This window comes from Delphinus delphis, chromosome 13 (genome assembly GCF_949987515.2).
Source record: "Delphinus delphis chromosome 13, mDelDel1.2, whole genome shotgun sequence".
NCBI classification, from domain to species: domain Eukaryota; kingdom Metazoa; phylum Chordata; class Mammalia; order Artiodactyla; family Delphinidae; genus Delphinus; species Delphinus delphis.
Window position 1 is genome coordinate 25,666,759 of NC_082695.1, and position 21,268 is coordinate 25,688,026.

The 21,268-nt window shown below is 44.6% G+C and overlaps 1 protein-coding gene and 1 pseudogene across 4 annotated transcripts in view; both read left to right on the plus strand.

The window, feature by feature from the left end:
- The window catches only part of MAPK1 (mitogen-activated protein kinase 1), a 95,503-nt gene that overhangs the window by 57,518 nt on the left and 16,717 nt on the right, over positions 1 to 21,268 (plus strand). For all 4 annotated transcript variants that reach the window (XM_060028484.1, XM_060028485.1, XM_060028486.1 and 1 more), the window contains 3 exons: positions 10,636 to 10,752; positions 17,061 to 17,175; positions 17,443 to 17,574. In XM_060028484.1, the coding sequence (XP_059884467.1) occupies positions 10,636 to 10,752; positions 17,061 to 17,175; positions 17,443 to 17,574 (364 nt within the window). The remainder of the gene's footprint in view (positions 1 to 10,635; positions 10,753 to 17,060; positions 17,176 to 17,442; positions 17,575 to 21,268) is intronic.
- Positions 2,652 to 3,905, plus strand: LOC132436376 (non-histone chromosomal protein HMG-14 pseudogene; annotated as a pseudogene).

The following is a 21,268-nucleotide window of genomic DNA, read 5'->3' on the forward strand; positions in this document are numbered from 1 at the left end:
CCTGTACTATGTACAAAAATTAACTCAAAATGGATTAGAGATCTAAGTTTAAAGGCTGCAACTAGAATGCACTTAAAAAACACAGGAGTAGGGGCTTCCCTGGTAGCGCAGTGGTTGGGGGGTCCGCCTGCCGATGCAGGGGATGTGAGTTCGTTCCCCACGGCGGGAGAGGCCACAGCGGTGAGAGGCCCGCGTACCGCAAAAAAAAACACAAAAAACACAGGAGTAAATTCTTGCAAACTTGTGTTAGGCAGACTTCTTAGACATGACACCAAAAACACAAGCAACAACATTTTTTTTTTATAATGGATTTCAGGGAGTTCCCTGGTTGCCTAGTGGTTAGGACTCAGTGCTTTCACTGCTGTGGCCTGAGTTCAATCCCTGGTCGGGAACTGAGATCCTGTAAGCTGCGTGGCGTGGCGTGGCGTGGCGTGGCGTGGCATAGCCAAAAAAAAAAATATTTCATCAAGATGAGAAGCATGCACTACAAAGTAAATCATCAAGAGAGTGAAAAGACAACCCCCAGAATGAGAGAAAATATTTGTAAATCATATATGTGATAAGAGATTTATATCTAGAATATATGAAAAACTCTTACAGCTTAACAACTAAAAGATAAATGGCATAATTTAAAAGTGGGCAAAGAATCTGAAAAGACCAAGGATCTAACGAAGGTATACAAACAACCAATAAGTACATGAAAAGATGCTTGACATCATTAGTCAGTGGGGAAATGCAAATCAAAACCACAGTGAGATACCACTTCACACACACTACGATGATATAATCAGATGATAAGTGTCAGCAAGAATTCGGCCCCAGGTGTATACCTGAGTGGAATGAAAACATGCATCTGCACACAGACAGATATAGAAATATTCATAGTGGCGTAATAGCCCAAAGGAGGAAATAATTCAGATGTCCAAATGACAATGGATAAATAGAATGTGGTGGATCCATACAGTGTAATAAAAAGGAATGAAGTACTGATATGTGCTACAATATGGATGCATCTTTTTTTTTAATGGATTTTAATGAGTTATTTATGTTTTATTTTTGGCTGCATTGGGTCTTCATTGCTGCATGTGGGCTTTCTCTAGTTGCGGCTAGTGGGGGCTACTCTTTGTTGCAGTGCGCGGGCTTCTCATTGTGGTGGCTTCTCTTGTTGTGGAGCACGCATGGGCTCTAGGCACACAGGCTTCAGTAGTTGTGGCACATGGGCTTAGTCGTTGTGGCTTGTGGGCTCTAGAGCGCAGGCTCAGTAGTTGTGGCACACGGGCTTAGTAGCTCCACGGCATGTGGGATCTTCCCGGACCAAGGCTCGAACCCATTTCCCCTGCATTGGCAGGTGGATTCTTAACAACTGCGCCAACAGGGAAGCCCAATGTGGATGCATCTTGCAGACATTATTAAGTATGTGAGGGAAAGAAACCAGTCATAAAAGATCACGTATTGTAGAATAGATGTGTCTGTAGAGATGGAAGGTAGATGAGCAGTTGCTGTGGACTGGTGGGATTGGAGAGGCATTGGGAGAGACTGCTGATGGGCACAAGGTTTCTTTTTGAGGTTATAAAAATGTTCTAAACTTGGATAGTGGTAATGGTCATATAGCTCTGTGATATAATATCAAAAACCATTGAACTGCACACTTTAAACGGGAGAATTGTGTAGTATGTGAATTATATCTCAATAAATTTGTTTGAAAAGTACATATAGATGAATAGCAGTGATCATTTTGTGGACCTCACTTCCACAGACGTTCCTGTGGGAAGCTGTGTAAGGTATACCTGGCAAGGGAGGTGAGTGTCTGTCCCTGCAGTCTGAAAACTGATAGGTCAGGGGTCTGATAAGCAATAGATGATTGCAGTACTGTCTGCTGTAACGCACACAAAGGAGAGAGGTGAGTTGGTTCTGGCCAAGCTGTGAGGCATCAGGAAGGAGGATTGTCGTGCTGTCCCTCTCAGCATGTCAGGCTTGCAGTGGGCGAGTGGCTGTGTTGGGCGCAGGCAGAAGGAACAACAGAAATATAGTAAGAATAAGAAGTAAGGGACGAGTGTACCAACACTGAGGCCTGCGCTGTGTGGCTGCAGCTTTGGTGATCACTGAAGTGTTGATCATGAAGAGCCTTCTGGAACTATCTAAAAAGGCAGTGGGGGGTTTCCCTGGTGGCGCAGTGGTTGAGACTCTGCCTGCCAATGCAGGCGACATGGGTTCGTGCCCTGGTCCGGGAAGATCCCACATGCCGCGGAGCAGCTGGGCCCGTGAGCCATGGCCACTGAGCCTGCGCGTCCGGAGCCTGTGCTTCGCAACGGGAGAGGCCACAACAGTGAGAGGCCCGAATACCGCAAAAAAATAAAATAAAATAAAAAGGCAGTGGGTCCTGTCATCAGGCAGTCATCTTATCCGCTGTCGTTGGGTGTTTAAAGCAGGATGGCAGATGTCCTGTGAGACGTTGTGGAGGACAGCTTCCTGCATCAGATATGACTCGGTTGGACTCTGTCACCTCTTAGGATCCTTCTGAGTTAAATTCGTGTACTTCCTACATAGGGTGTAGCCAAATCCCTGTGCATGGATCTGTGCAAATGAGAGCCAGGTTGGCACACGAGGAATGGCCGTACTTTGTCGGCTCTTAGTGATTTTTTTGAAAAATTACAGTGAAGAGCGGCCAGGCAGCCCAGCTTCGTGAAGGCTCTCGGCGCGCCGCGGCCCCCAGGCACCCGGCACGCGCCCGCCCCACCTCCGCTGAGGGGGCGGCGAAGGAGGAGCCCAAGAGGAGATCGGCGAGGTTGTCAGCTAAACCGGCTCCTGCAAAAGTGGAAACGAAGCCAAAAAAGGCGGCAGGAAAGGATAAATCTTCTGACAAAAAAGTGCAAACTAAAGGGAAAAGGGGAGTGAAGGGAAAACAGCCTGAAATGGCTAACCAAGAGACTAAAGAAGACTTACCTGCAGAAAATGGAGAAACTAAAAATGAGGAGAGCCCAGCTTCTGATGAAGCAGGAGAGAAAGAAGCCAAGTCTGATTAATACCACACACCTTGTCCTATCAGTGGTCCGTTTCCCTTCTTGTACAATCCAGAGGAATATTTTTTATCAACTATTTTGTAAATGCAAGTTTTTTAGTAGCTCTAGAAACATTTTTAAAAAGGAAGGAATCCCACCTCATCCCACTTTTTAAGTGTAAATGCTTTTTTTTCAGAGGTGAAATCATTTGCTGATTTTATTTTTTGGTACAACCAGAAAATAGTGGGATATTAAATATGGGAGGCTTTGATTGTCTTGGGTGTCAGCTTAACATTCCACAGATGGAGGGTAGCTTTTATATCCTATAATACAAAGCATACTAAATGGCAGTTTGGAGTCAGTTGTCCATTTAATGTCTTAAACACTTTAAATTACTTCTCTTCCCACATTGTTTTTGGTAGAATTGTTTCCTAAAGCAAACCACTCACCCCTTGATCGTGACTCTCCTGGGCAGAATTTTGTGCACTCTGTAACATCTTTGGTCATGGTAGTCCAGTTCTTCTAGTAACTGTTAATGTGCTGTGACGATTGACAATTTGAGTATGTAGTGTATATGACATTAAATTGTGAATTAGTGGGACTTACGATGTAACAGCATATCAATATTTGAAGATATTGGTACTTGATATCCTTTGAAGGAAAATTTGCCCCCAAATTTTAAGCTGGAAAGTCACTGGAATAACTGTTCAGAAAAGAATCACAACTACATGATTTTTTAGGTTTTTGGTACATATGTTGAGAATTGTGTACAAATTGAAATGTCTGTGTACTGATCCTCAAAACAGCCAATAAAATCTCAATTATGAAAGAATTTCTTGAAGCACATGAAAAAAAAATTACAGTGAATATTTTTATGTCTCCTAGTGCTTTTTTTTTCTTTCTGTTTCTTATCACAGTCCTTTTATGGCAGATTGCTTTTGTTTGTTTTTGGAGAGCCATTGTTAATATTTTAAGTATGTAATATTTCTGGGAAAAGATGACTTTTACTTTGACTTGAAAATGCTCGTCCTTAAGAAGAAGCACAGAACTAGACTACTTTGTCTGTTGTCTCTTCACTGTTTGTGGACTTGTCTTTACCTCGGGCCATTTTATTCACTGCTCACCAAAAGGGACACCCACACTGATATATATGTCTTGTTGGCCGTCTGCACAATCCAGGCATTGTTTTCAAAACGCAATTTTAACACACACTCAGAAACACAATAGGATGTTTTAGATATTTACAGCAGTGAAATTCACCCACATTTCAAAATGTCCATGTGGGGTGTACATCATCCACATGGGCATGAATATTCAGGAGAGACTCTTATTCCAGAGATGAGTGTGGTATGTCACCGAGTCACCAATTTGCCGTGGGAGCGTGTCCAACAGCCAGGGCACGTGCACGTGGGAGGGTGGAGCTCTGGACTCACCGAATGCCCATCACATCCTCAGACCTTGCGGTGACCGTGATGCTGTCCCACGAGCCCTGTACCTAGAAAGTTTGTGACCAGTGGCCTTACTGACTTGTTATTTGGTCCTTTTTGAATTTTCAAGTAGGTAATGATGTCACATTTTCCATTAGCTTCTGTGTTACTAAGTATTTTCTAGTCTTGAGCCCTCAGGATATCAACTCTTCTCAGTGTCTTAGACCTTTAGTTTTTGGCTCTATAAACATGCTTTGTACTTGTTACCTGAAGCCCAGAGACCCAGCAGACACCAGCCTCTCAGGGCCCTCCTGAGACCCTCTCCTTGTAGGCTTCCTCTTTATTTCTGAGGGCCGCAGAAAAGCAAGGGCTGTAGACCCTATTTCGAGATTCTGCTCACATATTTTTAATGAAACTGCCAGGGGAGTGTGGTCTCCAGCAGTCCGTGTCCTCGCCGTTTGCGTACTGAGCCCCCAGCAGCCCCAGGAGGAGTTCCAGGCTGCTAGGCTCACAGCACATGTGGTTCTGGGTGTGCATGGGAAGGAGGACTTTGAAAGATACAAAATGAAACGTCTTTGGGGCTGGCTTTTGTTTTATGAGAATTTGAATTTGCTCAACCCAAAAAGTAGCCAAGTAGGAGTGATAGGTCATTTTATATTTCTTGTACTGTATCCTGGTTGTCTACCTTCCTTCTTATGGAATTGTAATGAATTTTATTACTTTTTTATTTTGAAGCCTTGACAGTTTTTTGGTTAATGCTGTATTAGCTTTCAGTGTTGTAGTGTTAAAGGAACTTTAAAGAATCCCATGAGCTTTCCATTGATGACCATGAGTGGAGTTGTGAAATCTTTCTTTTTTTTTTTAATATTTATTTATTTGGCTGCGCCGGGTCTTAGTTGCAGCACACGAGATCTTTGTCGTGTGCAGGATCTTTAGTTGCAGCATGTGGGATCTAGTTCCTGGACCAGGGATCGAACCCAGGCCCCCTGCATTGGGAGCGTGGAGTCTTAGGCACTGGACCACCAGGGAATTCCCGAGTTGTGCAATCTTGTAGAGGTCTAAACCCTACATCACCCTCTTTATTTTTTAAATTATAATCAAAAATTTTGAGAACCTGCTGGTTCTGTGCCTTATACTAGGAGTGGAGGATACAAGTAATGAAACACGATCCTCCTTATACTAGCTCACTATTCTGAAAATTGGTAACTAAAGGGAAAAAAGGATTAAACATTTTCCCTGTCTTTCCAGTGAGATCTGGGCATCAGGGTAAGAAAATAGCCCCAGTTGATGAATGATGGCTCTTCCTTAAAATAAATGCCAGCTAATAAATGCACAAGGAATAATAAAATTAGAGAAGTCGCCATTTTGCAGCCTCCAGTGACGTAATTGATTTGTGCCATATAATCCCTGGACCCTCTGCTCAGACTCCAGTCCCCTGGGTGGGCTGCCACCGCCTCCCCATGTGGACTCCCTGTTCACCTCACACCTAGACCGTGTCCTGATCTGAAGCCCTCTCTCAAGCCCACCAGGCTGCTGCGGTTCCTCCCAGCCCACAGTGACCCTCAGGCCACAGGACCCCTTCTGATGGCTTCCAGACAGGAGGAGCGACTGCCGCTTTAGTTCTTGTTTAAAGAAGGAGCTGTACTGCAGCGTTCCGCATGGAGAAGGAATGCTGCTAATTCTAAAACTTGGGCTTCCCTGGTGGCACAGTGGTTGAGAGTCCGCCTGCTGATGCAGGGGACATGAGTTTGTGCCCCGGTCTGGGAAGATCCCACATGCCGCAGAGCGGCTGGGCCCGTGAGCCGTGGCCACTGAGCCTGCGCATCTGGAGCCTGTGCTCCGCAACGGGAGAGGCCACCACAGTGAGAGGCCCGTGTACTGCAAAAAATAAAATAACTCTAAAACTTTTTCTTCTTCATCTTGCCACTCTGAACAATGCAGTTTTTTTTAACATTATTAAGTATTAATGTAAGATTTTACATTAATGGTAATGGTGTACCCTGGTTTTTACTTTTAAGAGATAATCAGTAGTTCAGATACTGTGAGAAGTGGTTAGTACTAGAGTCTCTTGCCAGTTAATCCACCTGAGTTGCTATGCTTCCTATAAACATTTGAAATAAGGCATTTATTCACCTGATGTTGAGAGCCCACTCCACTTAGGGATAAAAAGTTAGTTGAGTATTGCCTTTTTCTAGGGACTTATATTCCAGCTGTGGGGATGGGCATATATCCAGCTGTCATGGATTGTGGGTATGTGCTTACATATAATACATGTCAAACAAAGTATTACCGGAGTTCAGAAAAGTGAGCTGTTCGTGGGATTGGTGTTGGTTCCTGGGAAACCTCTCACAAGAGGTCACTTTCATGCTGGTATTTAGGGTCAGGCAATGGTGAGCATCAGGTCCTCAACTGAGAGGGCGTCACAGAGTCAGGAAGGGCATGGAACTGTTGGTAGGAGCAGATGTGGCACAGAGATAGATGGTGGTGGGAGACACCCGAGCAGACAGTGTGTGGAGGGTCTTTGCTTAAAGAATTTGGGCTTTATTTACTAGGCAGAGGGGATTGGTTAAAAGATTTTTGAGCCAGAAAGGTGATTTATGTTTCAGAAATAACACTCAGGCAGGAATTTCAAGGAGGAATCAGATTGCAGTCAGGTAAAGTGAGTCTCCCTAATTCCAGACAGACTAAGGCCCTTTCAGTTGAGATGTTGGAGGGGCAGCCAGTTGAAGAGCCACTTGGGGAGGTTTCAGCTGTGGGGCCACCCTTCCCTCACACACCCCCAGGCAGTTGCTCTGGTTTCCCAAGGTCTTCCTGTGGCTGGCATCTCTTCAGTGTTCCAGTGTCACTGCACGTGGGTCCTCCTCAGAGAGGGCTGCTCCGTCTTAATACGCACGCTGTCCGGCACCACTATGTTAGCTGTGTCTCGCTCTATAACAATCACCTCAAAATGTAGTGGCCTTCCAAAGAAGAAGAAATAGAGGATAAAAAGACCAAGTGAAGGCAGAACACAGAGGGTTTTTTGGGCAGTGAAACTATTTCTGTATGACAGTGTACTGGTGGATACATGTCATTACACACTTGTCAAAACTCATAGAATGTACAACACCACGAGTGAACCTGAAGGTAAACTGTGGACTTCAGGTGATAATGATGTGTCAGGGTAGGTTCCTCGACTGTAACAGATGTCCCGCTCTGGTGCAGGATGTTGATAGTAGGGGAGGCTCTGCCTGGCGGGGGAGGCAGGTGTACATGGGGAACTCTTTGTACTTTCTGCTGAATTCTGCTGTGAACCCAAAATGGCCCTAGAAAAAGAAAATCTGTTATTAAAAAAAAAAAAATGTAGTGGGCTTAAACAACAAGAATCATGTTTGAGTTCATAGTTTCTGCAGGTGAGGAGTTCAGTCAGGGTGCAGTGGTGGGCAGTGACTGGTCTCTGCTCCAGCCTCTGGGCCTCAGCTAGAAGATATGTGGGTGGAGCCTCAAGTCATCTCCCACAGGGCCTGGCAGTTGATGCCAAGGAACGGCCACGTGTAGCCCACGTGGCCTGGTGTCCTCACAACGTGGGCAGAGGGTTCCAAGTACCCCAGTGGAGAGAGCCAGGTAGAAGCCACATTGCATTTTATGATTTTGCCTCGGAAGTCTCACAGCATCACTTCCACTATATTCTGTTGGTTTAGGCAGTTACAAAGGTTTGGTCAGATTCAAGAGAAGGGAAGATAGATCCTGCCCTCTTTTTTTTTTTTTTTTTTTTTTTTTTGCGGTATGCAGGCCTCTCACTGTTGTGGCCTCTCCCGTTGCGGAGCACAGGCTTCGGATACGCAGGCTCAGCGGCCATGGCTCCCAGGCCCAGCCACTCAGCGGCATGTGGGATCTTCCCGGACTGGGGCACGAACCCATGTCCCCTGCATCGGCAGGCGGACTGTCAACCACTGTGCCACCAGGGAAGCCCGATCCTGCCCTCTTGATAAAAATTCAGCCAAAGATCTTGAAACAGGAGCGTGGGTAAGGGTTGTATTGATGATCCTCTTTAGAAAAATCCAGTCTGCCACAGCTGTGTTTAAAGTTACTCACACCACTTATCCTGTCTTTGTGTTTAAGAATCTCATAAAGCCTCCCAAAGTGCGGCTTCTGTTACTTTGTCCACGCTCCCAGAGGTGTGTGGAGACGTCAGCCTCGGTACTTGGCCTCACTGAGCTGGGAATTTCCTATATGCTGTTTTTCTTTTAATCTGGGATTTGTTTTGTGGTTCCACTGACCCACAAAAAGCTGTGGATGAAGTCTGGACCCATCCACGCTGTGTGGGGCTGAGTGTAGTAGAGGGCAGTGAAAGATCTGGGAATCCTGGTCAGGGACTTGCGGTGCATTTACTCTGCTGCTGAGATGCAGTATTTCTTCTCTGAGCACATGATTCAGAATATGGCTTCAAGTGTCCATTTACATGCAGAAGGCAGACCAAGTGCTGAGCTTTGATTGAACTTGAATCAGAGGATGAGGTGTTAGCCCTGAAAAAGAGAAACTGTGGGCTGTATTGAAAGTTGAAGCCACACGGAATTGACGTGAATTGGTTGTAGTCCAGCGTGGCAAATGGTGACTTCTGGATGGCTTAGAGGACCCACCTTTGCATGTAAGGAGAAATCGCTCCTCTCTTGCTTCCTGAGCTGGAATCACGCCTGCAGGGATTGTACTGCTAGTGAACTGAGTATTCCTGCAGTTTGTTTCATGGGACTTGGTAGAATAGGCTCTAAGGAAACAAATAGGGTGCAGGTATGTCGAAAGCCTCAAGATCAGTCAAGCTGAGGTTAGAGCTTACCACGGTCCCCCTGTAAAACTTATGACCCTCCATCAGCCCGATCCTCTGACAGGCCCGGGACTGTCGAGGGTGCGACGGCATCAGCAGGCTGGCCTGCTCGAGAGGTGAGGCTGGTGCTGGGGGGCACGGGGTGGTGATGAAGGCCAAGAGGGGACTGTCAGCTGCAAGAGGGTCCAGACAGCCTCACCATGCAGCTCTGTTAGGGTGCGCTTAGAGCGTAGCCTGTGGAAGAGCAACTGGGGAAGCAAATGTGGCATTGGCTCCTTTTGAAGATGCAGTGACAGTATGTCAAAAGACAGAAATTGGGCAACACAGATACGTCACTTCTCTTGAATGCTGCGGTCGAAGCAAGCAGCAGGGCCTGTGGGGTCAGAGGTGCCACATGGGGATGCCAGTGTCCAAGGCTAGAGAGAGACACTGGTGAAGTGGATGGGAGCATTCAGAATCTTTCTGAATTGTCGAGAACTTCAACTATGGGATATCTGAGCAGAGGTTGATGTCCATTTACGTCTCATGAGTATCTCTGAGGTGTGTCCCTTCCTCCTTATCCTATTTTTATGGCCTGAGCTCAGACCCTTTTCACTTCTTAGGTGAATTAAAGCAATAAGCCTCCAAAGTGATCTCTGTCTTCCAGGCTGCCTTCTGCTAGACTCTGGCCTGTCTTTGTTAACATCTCTCTCTCTTTCTCGGGTTAGTTCCCCAGGAGCTAGGAATTAAAATATCCTGCAATTGTACGAGATTAAATATGTTATAGTTACTTTCCTTATACATTGGAGCTGGAGTAGCACCAAAGCATTGAATGGTGAAAGGCCAGCACGTACTTTTGTGAGTCAGGAGAAATTAGAAGCTGGGTGTTTGTTTTTTTAAAAAAGATTCATCTTCAATATGTGAAATATCTTTTAAAGGTTTGGGAGTGGGTTTGGCTACGTGGAGGGGGAAGGAGGTAGGAAGAGCAAGTGGAGGACCAGCAGGAGGTCAGGTCTGCGGGGAGAGGAACTGATCCCATGGTGATCACCCCCAAGCGTCAGCAGCAGAGGTCTGGTCTCCTAGTTTCTAGTGGGTAGCCTTATTTTCTGAGCAGAACAGTTTTTGTCAAGTGGCCTAAGCAAGGTTGCTGTGGGATAAGCAGATAATGAGAGGTGAGGATACTGTCCTCTGAAGATGTGTTCTGTTCAAGGCTCCTCCAGCCTGTTCCTGTCTGATGCGCGGCAGCTGCCTTTCAGATCGTGGTGAGGATTAGGTAAGAGTGAGTGTGTAGAATTCCAAGAAGCATCTGCCACATAGGAATGGTAGCAGTTACTTGTCATCATTACTGCTGTTGTCTTTTTTGTGTTTATGATGTTTTGATGTTAAATTGGTTAGAATCTCTAAGAACGTGTCCTGTTATTTTCTCTCTTAGATCTGTGACTTTGGCTTGGCCCGTGTTGCAGATCCGGACCATGATCACACAGGGTTCCTGACGGAGTACGTTGCCACACGTTGGTACAGGGCTCCGGAAATTATGTTGAATTCCAAGGTAAGGACCAAGTTTGCATAAAAAGAAAACCAAGAGGCAAAAGAACTTTGGACGTGAGTTGCAGTAAGCCTCCCACTCAGTAAGTTTCTTTCAGCCTGGGTTGAGGCCTAGCCTGTCTGGTCAGAACCAAGGTATGTCTTTGTCTCCCATTCAACACTGAACTTCTGGGCCCTCGGCTGGGGTAGTGCTGATGTGTTACAGAGTTGGAGGGCCCGCCTCCCTAGTCACTGGTACAATGAATGTTCTGTGTCCCACCCCCTGGTCAGCTCTCCTGCAGTCCTACCTGGGGCAGCTTTCACTCCTGTGGCTGCCACTGCCAGGGTCAGGCTGGCTCTGTGTCAGAGATGAGCTCTGTATACGGTGTGTGTTTCTGTGAATGCGGACCAGAGCTTTTCTGTAAAGGTCAGACATACCTGATAATGAAGAATGCCTCTTTAGCAAAATTATAGTATAATTGGAAGAAAACATTGGTGTGGAAAAAATTGGAGCTGCTATAATTCTTTCAAAATTATGTGATGGTCCTGCTTCCAAATGGTAGTCCCTGCATCTGGATCAAAAGCACACTTCTAACAAGGTCTTTGTCTGGGTCATAAGGAATGATTGAAAAACTTACAAAAGCAAGAGAAAGTGAAGTACAACATCCTTGTTAGGTATATGAGCAACAGTGGCAAACAGTGAGGGCTGCTGTGGGGATTCAGTTTTGTTTTTTATTTGTTTTATCTTTTGGGCATGCCACACGGCATATGGAATGTTAGTTCCCTGACCAGGGGTCAAACCCGTGCCCCCTGCATTGACAGCACAGAGTCTTAACCACTGGACCACGAGGGAGGTCCTGGAGTTTCAGTATTTTTAATATATCATTTGAAAATAGTATTTGAATAAGGTGTCACATTTGAGAAGTTAAGTGCACCTGACATCTAATATCTAATCCTGTATCTCATATCTCAAGACAGATTCTTGATCTCAGTTCCATCTTCCATAATGTAACATTAATATACATGAAGAAAAGCTATAAAAATAGGGACTTCCCTGGTGGCTCAGTGGTTAAGACTCCACACTCCCAATGCAGGGGGCCTGGGTTTGATCCCTGGTCCAGGAACTAGATCCCTCATGCATGCCGCAACTAAGAGTTTGCATGCCACAACTAAGGAGCAGGCAAGCCACAACTAAGGAGCAGGCAAGTCCCAACTAAGGAGCCCGCCTGCCTCAACTAAGACCCAGTGCAACCAAAAAAAAAAAGAAAGAAAAAAGCTATAAAAACAAACTTTGGACCCCGTGTTCAGGTGTAGGAACCAGAAATCATCCTGAGAGGCTTCTTGGGAATGAAAAGAACAGGTGTAATTAGCCCATAGGCTGCATTCTCTTCCTCCATCCTTTACGAGTCAAAGGGCTTGGGATGTAGGTTGCTTTTGTGAGGAAACGGAATTTGTTTAAAGCAGTTAGTTATTCTTGATATCATACCTGTGTTTAGTTTAGCTATGGAAATAAAATTTCATTAAAATAAATTCCGTTGTAAAGAAGGATTTGGTGTAACAGATGTTTCAAAGGAGAAAATGTTGTGTTGATTCTCTCATAATTCTGTACGACAATCCCACACAACGGGTTCTTGCTGTGGATAGATGGGCCACGTGACAGCCTATCCACGCCAGAGGTGCCCATGTGTGCAGCAGTGCCTGCCACCTGGAAGGAAAGCTGTCCTTTGCGTCCTGGGGCCTTGTGGTCTTACAGCATCCGTCCCCATTTGAGCCGCTCCCCTGTCTTCACTTCTTGGCCACCCTCCAGGGGGAAGTAGCCAGGAGGGTGGCCTCTGTTTTTGCAGTTAACTGTAGTCAAAACTGAGTTTGAATCCTTTTTTTATTTATAGCACCTCTAGCCTGAGAATGTTACTTTTAGCAATGTATTCAGGATTTTCTTTTTTATTGATTTAGAACATTTTCACACCCACAGAAGAGAGTCCAGTGAACACCCATATTCCCCTTACAGCACGAGATGTTGACATCCTCTGCCTCCCTCTCTCTCCCGTCTCTTCTCTCTCTTCCCTTGTGTCAAACCCTCTGACACTTCACCAACATAAACCAGCACTGCACACCTCGACTGATGCTAGGAGTTCACTAATACTCCCGAAAAGGTGGTGTGCTTCCCCACAGCCGCGGTACCATGCGAGTGCCTGTGACGGCCGGCGCTCATTCAGTGCCATCCCAGTTGTGTGTGTCCCCCCCCATCTGGGACAGTCCTCCCGCCTTCCTGGCTTCTCCATGACACAGAATACTTGGCAGAGCACAGAGGTGGTGTTGTGCCCAGCGGGTCTCTTTCTGAATTCTTGGGACTGGCTCCTCCTGATTAGGTTTAGGTAACACGTTTCGGGCACAAACCCCACAGAGTCTTGGAAGCCATGTGTGTGGCCCCTCTGTTTCCTGGCAGCCTCTCCCCCAGGGGTGCGCCCTTGAGGACCATTGTCTCCATTGCAAAACGTGATTTTCTAAATTGATTATTTCTTTTACATTGATGAGCTGGCATTCATCTGTGAAGAAGAGGTTTCCCCCTTTTCTCTTTCTCTTCCTCTGACCCCTGTCTTTGTTTTGAAAACATGATTGTGGACTCATGGTGGCTGTGGGGGTTTTTTGTTTGTTTGCTGTCCATTATCTTTTTTTTTTAATATACTCATTTTCCCAGCTTTGGCCAGCTAGAGCGCTCTGTGTGTGTGTATTTGTAACATTTCATTTTGATAGAATTTTCAATTCGCAGAAACATTGCAAGAAAAGAAAAGGCAGGGGTTCTCAAACATTCCGTTCTCAAGACTCCTTCAGTGTCTGAATGTCTAAAAATTTATCCAAGACCCCAAGCAGGTTTTGTTTATGTGGGTTTTATTTATCAATATTTACTATATAGAAATTAAAACTGAAACTTTTCTTTTTTTTTGGCTGCGTTGGGTCTGTTGCAGGCTTTCTTTAGTGGCGATCAGGGGCTACTCTTCATTGTGGTGCACGGGATTCTCATTGCAGTGGCTTCTCTTGTTGTGGAGAACAGGCTCTAGGGCACATGGGCTCAGTAGTTGCAGCTTCCCAGACCAGGGCTTGAACCCATGTACCCTGCATTGGCAGGCGGATTCTTAACTGCTGAGCCACCAGTTTGGAGCCCCAAAACTGAAACTTTTTAAAGTATTTATTAATTTTTAAATTTATTTTAAAATAAATGTTAAAAAGTTAGATAGTTCTCATTTTAAAAATGTTTATTTTCCACAACAAAAACATTTTAGTGAGAAGAGTGGTGTTCTCATCTTTGCAAATCTCTTCAGCGTCTGGCTTGATTTGAACACTGCTGGATTCTCACCTGGTTCTGCATTCAGTCTGTCAAATATGTTGTTTTGGTGAAGTTAGCAAAGAGTTAGTGAAGAGTCTTCGCACGAAGCTCGGAAAGAGAGAGTTAGTAGTCTTTTCAGCTACTCTTGGCTCATCATTGATACCACACCAAAACCCAGCAGAGGAAAGGCTAATTGCCACGTGAAATCTGAAACCATGGCATCCATTGCTCTTCCTGACACCGACACCCATGCGTAATTCTGTAACACTGAGCGTTAGGGAAGCACGGTTCACTGTTGTCACGTTTCACGTATAATATCCTGTAATGTCATGTAACCTCTAGAAAAATCTCCTGTACACATGTGAGAGAATGAGTGAAGAGGAAAACAGAATCACAGTCGTATTATAGCAGAGGGAAGCCGCCTCACAGAGCTGATGGCTGGAACTGTCCACCCTTCACCTCAGATGCACACTCACCAGCTCTTTATGTTTTGTCCCATTTGCTTTTTCATTCTCTCTCTGTGTGCCTGTTTTTGTGAGTCATTTGAGAATGGATTATAGATGTGCACCTTTAGCACTAAGCATTTCACCGTGTGTGTCCTTAGAACAGTAGTTCGAATGTTCCCTGAGGACATTTGGTTGTGTTTAGAGACATTTTTGGTTCTCACAACTAGTAGGGGAGGTGCTGCCGGCATCGAGCAGTGAGAGGCCAGAGCAGTGGTGAGCACCCTGAGGTGCGCAAGCTGGCCCTCCAACAAAGACTTGTCCAGCCCAGAGCGGCAGCAGTGGAGGTGAGAAAGAAGGGTGTTCTCTCCCATGACCATAGTACAGTAATCAAAAGTGGGAAAATTAACAGTGATCCAATAGTAATGCCCCGTTTATATTCAGATTTTGGATATTGTCCCAATAATAACCTTTATAGCTTTTCTCAATATGTGTGCAAGGCTCACACGTTGCATTGTTGCTTTAGTTGCCTTTAATCTGAAATAGTTCCTCAGCCTTTCTTGACCTTGATGTTTTTGAAGGGTGCGGGTCAGCTACTTGTAGCACGTGCCTCAGTTTTGTGTCATGCATTTGGGGCGTGAATACCACAGAAAGAGTGTTTTCTTCTCAGCGCATCATCTGTCACATCAGGAGGCACACTTGGTTTGTGTCGGTATCGGTGAAGTTCTTGTTGATCTTTTGGTTAAGATGGCGTCCTCCAGGTCTCCACCATCATTATGGTTATAGTTACCGTTAACTATAGTAATAATAATTACCACGTTGGACTTCCCTGGTGGCGCAGTGGTTAAGAATCCGCCTGCCAATGCAGGGGATACAGCTTCGAGCCCTGGTCTGGGAAGATCCCACATGCCGCGGAGCAACTAAGCCTGTGCGCCACAACCACTGAGCCTGCGCTCTAGAGTCCGTGTGCCTAGAGCCTGTGCTCCGCAACAAGAGAAGCCATTGCAATGAGAAACCCGCGCACGGCAACAAAGAGTAGCCCCCACTCGCTGCAACTAGAGAAAGCCTGCGTGCAGCAACAAACACCCAACGCAGCCATAAATAAATGAATGAATGAATCAATCTACTAGGAAATTGTGGGAAGATACTTTAAATCTCTGTAATTTATTGATGAGAATTGTTTTGAAATTCAACCCATTTTATCAGAGCTGTAGATCTGATCATTAATTCTTTGATTTTCAAAAAATACTTTGCTATGTTTCCATAAGCTTTAATATTTGGATAAATTTTTTTCCCTCTAGCTTTTCTCCACATTTCTTCTTCTATTTATCACTATGCCTAAGCATTCCCCATAAAACTCAACTTATATAGTAACATCTTTTTTTTTTTTACTGTTGTATGATAATTCTTCCATGTCTTTTCACTGAACTCCTTTAAAAGAAAAAATATACCTGAAAAATCAATAGAAAAAGGAGATAAGCAATAGGGATCAGTGAGACATGATGGAGCCAGCACGTGCTTCTTTTCGGCAGAGATCATGGGTAATTGTTGTGTTTTGTTTTTAATGATTTTCAAAATGGATAAAGATATTCTGGAAATGTAGCAATGCCCCCCCACCTTTATAATTAATTTATTTGTTTTTTATTTTTATTTTTTGGCTGCTTTGGGCCTTCGTTGCTGCGCGCAGGCTTTCTGTAGTTGCGGCAAGTGGGGCTACTCTTTGTTGCGGTGCACAGGCTTCTCATTGTGGTGGCTTCTCTTGTTGCGGAGCATGGGCTGTAGGCGCCCGGGCTTCAGTAATTGTGGCTTGCGGGCTCTAGAGTGCAGGCTCAGTAGTTGTATTGTAGCACACGGGCTTAGTTGATCTGTGGCATGTGGGATCTTCCCGGACCAGGGCTCAAACACGTGTCCCCTGCATTGGCAGGCGGATTCTTAACCACTGCACCACCAGGGAAGTCCAGGTTTCCAAAATAAGTGGGCCACAAATGTCCTAAAGCAATCAGTGGTTGTTTCTATTTTTTTCTTTTTCCAGCTTCAGCTTACAAGGATTCTGATTCTTTCTCTCAAATCATTTGAAAAAAGAAATGAAGTAGGGCTTCCCTGGTGGCGCAGTGGTTGAGAGTCCGCCTGCCGATGCAGGGGACATGGGTTCATGCCCCGGTCCGGGAAGATCCCACATGCCGCGGAGCGGCTGGGCCCGTGAGCCATGGCCGCTGAGCCTGCACGTCCGGAGCCTGCGCTCCGCAACAGGAGAGGCCACAACAGTGAGAGGCCCGCGTACCGCAAAAAAAAAAAAAAAAAAAAAGATATAAAGTATACTGCAGAAATTCTAACTTAACAAGTTAATCAACTTTGAAGAGAGAAATAAAATCAAGCAATCTGGGTTGTTTAGTGTCTTATAAGAAAGTCAAATGATATTTGTCTCTCCATGGTCCCTTATTTCTGAATTATAGAGCCAGAGGAGAAGCTGACACTCCAGCAGCCCTGTGTCTGTCATGCAGAAAGGTCTCGTTGTGTCATGGAACAGCAGAGGTCATTCTCCATCTTTTCTCCTTTCCACTGCAGGGCTACACCAAGTCCATTGATATTTGGTCTGTAGGCTGCATCCTGGCAGAGATGCTCTCCAACAGGCCCATCTTCCCGGGGAAGCATTACCTCGACCAGCTGAACCACATTCTGGGTAAGGTTCGTGAGCATTCTGGGGACCCACTGTGTACATCAGAGTACCCTCAGGAAATTAAGAAGAGTTCCAGCAACTCTTCAGCCTGTGATGGACATGAGCTTTTTTTAAATCTTCCTTGATTTAAAACATTAAGGACTTTGTAAAAAGCATTGGGAGGTAGTGAGAAGACATTGAATGTCAGTGCCCATTCTGCCCCACTGCTGATGGTATGCAGTTGGTTTACCTTGGTCTTGATAATTAACAGCTGATTATTTTATCTGATAGGTATTCTTGGATCCCCATCCCAGGAAGACCTGAATTGTATAATAAATTTAAAAGCTAGGAACTATTTGCTTTCTCTTCCGCACAAAAATAAGGTGCCATGGAACAGGCTGTTCCCAAATGCTGACTCCAAAGGTAAATGTGATTTCATTGATTATTTTTCTTAGGCTTAGCTTTTATTTGTTTCTTTGTCTTATTCATTAAAGCAGTAGGTCACTAGTCTGTGGCTGTTGGATAATGCCTTATTTGGTGCTCACTCTTCATTGCTTTCTTCCCTCTTATTTAGGAGCGGTAGCCATAGGGTAAGGGAGTCTGGAGGTGACTGTTTAGTTTTCCACGTTTTAGTTTCTTTGCTACTTTTTAACTTGGATTAAGTTCAATTTTTTAAGGTCATCTTGTCATTTGATCATTTTGAAAGTCAGGTTTATCACAGAATAATTCACATACAGTAAAATTCACCCTTTCTAGTTGTGCAAGTCTTTGAATTTTAACAAACATATGCAGTCCTGTAACTTCACCACAGTCAAGTTTTGGAGCATTCCCATTGTCCCGAAAAGTTGCTTTGTGCCCCTTCGTAGTCAGTTCCCTCGCCTAGTCCCTGGCAATCAACATCTGATCTGGTTCCTGTCCCTATGGCTTTACCTTTTCCAGAATGTCATAGAATTGCAATTATGTAATATGTAGCCTTTTATGTCTGGATTCTTCCAGTCAGCAGAATGCATTTCAGATTTAGATTTATCTGTACTGGTGCCTATGGCAGTCTCCTCAGCAAATGATGCTGGAACAATTAGACATTTGTGTGCAAAAAATAAGTAACATGGACCTAAATAGAAGGAGTAAAGCTATTAAGCTTTGAGAAAAAACCAGGATAGAATCTTCATGGCCTTAGGTTGGGTGAAGATATCTTAGATATGTTCCAAGAGCATGTTCCATAACAGAGAAAGGTCATACATTCGATTTTAGTCTTTGATATCTTTTTTGTTTTGTTTTGTTTTTTTGTTTGTTTGTTTTGCGGTACGCGGGCCTCTCATTGCTGTGGCCTCTCCCGTTGCAGAGCATAGGCTCCGGACGTGCAGGCCCAGTGGCCATGGCTCACGGGCCCAGCCGCTCTACGGCATGTGGGATCTTCCCGGACTGGGGCACGAACCCGTGTCCCCTACATCAGCAGGCGGACTCTCAACCACTGTGCCACCAGGGAAGCCCCTCTTTTTAATTTATTTTATTTTATTTTTTGCAGTATGCGGGCCTCTCACTGTTGTGGCCTCTCCCGTTGCAGAGCGCAGGCCCAGCGGCCATGGCTCACGGGCCCAGCCGCTCCGCGGCATGTGGGATCTTCCCGGACCGGGGCACGAACCCGTGTCCCCTGCATTGGCAGGTGGACTCTCAACCACTGCGCCACCAGGGAAGCCCCAGTCTTTGATATCTTATAAGTTAATTTTGTTTAATAATTATATTATCCTTCATTCCTGCTTAACATGTACCTGTTAAATATATTAGGCAGCTATTTTTTTTTACCTTTATGCTGTCATAAAAGTGTGGTAGGCAGAATAATGACCCCATGCCCAAAGATGTCCGTGTCCTAATTCCCGGAAACTGAATCCATGTTAGGTTACATGACAGAGAGGAGTAAGATTACTCATCAGCTAACTTTAAGGTGGGGAAATTAGCATGGGTTGTCCAGGTGAGCCTGTTGTCATCACAGGAGTCCTTAGAGTGGAAGGAAGAGGTCAGAGGAGGGAACCCAAGAACAGCTTGCTGACATGTTGGTGCAGTGATATTACAATATTTACATCCAGTCTGCTGTTGACTGAATTTTAGCTTTTTCTAATATGTGTGTATGCATATGTATGTGTGTGTGTGTACATATGTGTGTATTTTTTAACGTTAACAACGATTTACTTAGATGTTAAATTTGTTTTATGTGTTGACCTGAGCCAAGTTTCAGAAGCACTTGGTTTAAAATTGAATTTCTTTTGGATATAAGAGGAACTGTCTTTTAAACTCTCTGATATAAAGGTAGTGTATGATTATGGTAGACAGTTTGGACATATAGAAAAAATAAGTCAGAGAATAAGAAATAGTCTTAATTATCAGAATCCCAAAATAACCTTTAATGTTTGCTCTACCAAAGTGTGCACAGCTTCTACCTATTTAGTTATAGTTATATAATGTATTCTAGTTGCAGAATTTTCAAAATTAGAATTTCCCATGCCTTGCACATGTTGCTGATTAGATTGGCTTGTGTGCTGTATCGTCCATCCCAAGCATGTTACCTAGATCTGATTTCCTGAGTTGCCTTTTTTAAGAGGTGTGTACATAACAAAACTGTATAATTAAGACCTTACAAGAAACAGAACTCTTAGGCTTTTCTCCTGTTTGTTTCCTCATTCTTTTCTCTAGTTAGTCATAATTTGCATCAAATTATTTGAGGGTTTTTTAGCTTATTTTCCTTAGGTTAAGGTCATGAACTTTGAGATTGGTTCGTTCAGGTAATAATTAACCCCACTAAAATCCAGTTAAATTTGAATTGTAGGTATTGGGTGAATATAATGAAAAAGCGGGGAAGAACTATACATAGAATCAAGTGGAAAGATGGAGTTTAGTGCTGAAATGGGCATAAAATATCATGTGTCCAGAGCACAGGCTTTACAGCCAGACCTCCCTGGTTCAGTCCACAGCCCAGCCGCTTACCAGCTGAGCATCCTTTGGACGAACTACTTAACCTCTCTGGGCCTCTGTTTTCCCATTTATAAAATATTAGTACCTGCATCACAGGGTTGTGTGAATGTATATACTACTGGTTTTGGTAGGACTAGGTTCTGAGATCTCAAGACAAAGTTTTTCATTTATATATCTTGGGTCCTTTCTATGTCTCTGTAATAAAGAATGGGTACATAACATTCCCTTGTGGGTGGCCTGTAGTGTCTTTCACAACCTCATGTTGGACATTGACATTTACATCAGTTATCTGTTGCTGTGCAACAAACCTCTCCACAACCCCGGGCCTTCAGATCACCCCATATGATGCTGCACACCTGAAACTTAGAAACAGTTCAGTCAAACCAAACCAAACCAAAACTAGGTTAATGTGGCACCTTGTGAAATAAGATATAGAAGAGGATCTTACTAAAATTGACCCTTATTATCAAAAATTTTAAAAACCCGACCAGCACATATTTGTTCCAAAGCCCACGGGGCTTGGTGCAGCTGGGCGGGTCTGCTCGGCTCGCCTCATGCTGCATGGCCTAAGGGTGCCTCACAGCACCTAGCACCCTGTTGGCTCTCGTCCTGCAGTGGACCAGACTGGGTTTCTCATGCTGGCAACAGCATTCCAAAAGAACCAGAGCAGGAGCTGCAAGGTCTCTCCTGGCTGGGTCTCAGAAATGGACATTTCTGCCACAGTCCGTTGGTCAGAGCACATCACAAGGTCAGGCCCGACTCAAGAGGGGGAGAAATGAATCCACCCCTTCATGGGAGGAGCTGCAAAGAAATGGGGGCCATATTTATATGCCACCAGGTTGCTTCTGGTTTCTTAGTACAGCATTGGTAAATGTATTCATTTAATAAATAGATGGGTGTCTGTTCTAAGGCCCTGGACATAGAACAGCAATAAGACAGATTTAAGAACCTGCATGCAGGTAGCTAATAGTCTAGATTTGCATGAAAATAACAGGAAGAAATGAATGGAAGACCTCGGGGATCTCAAGAAATTAAAACTTTCAAGCTGAAACACTGGCGCTTTTAAGTCTGGTCAATAGTATTGGGTTGGCCAAAATGTTTGTTCACATTTTTCCATAAGATCTTATGGGAAAACCCAAGTGAACTCAAA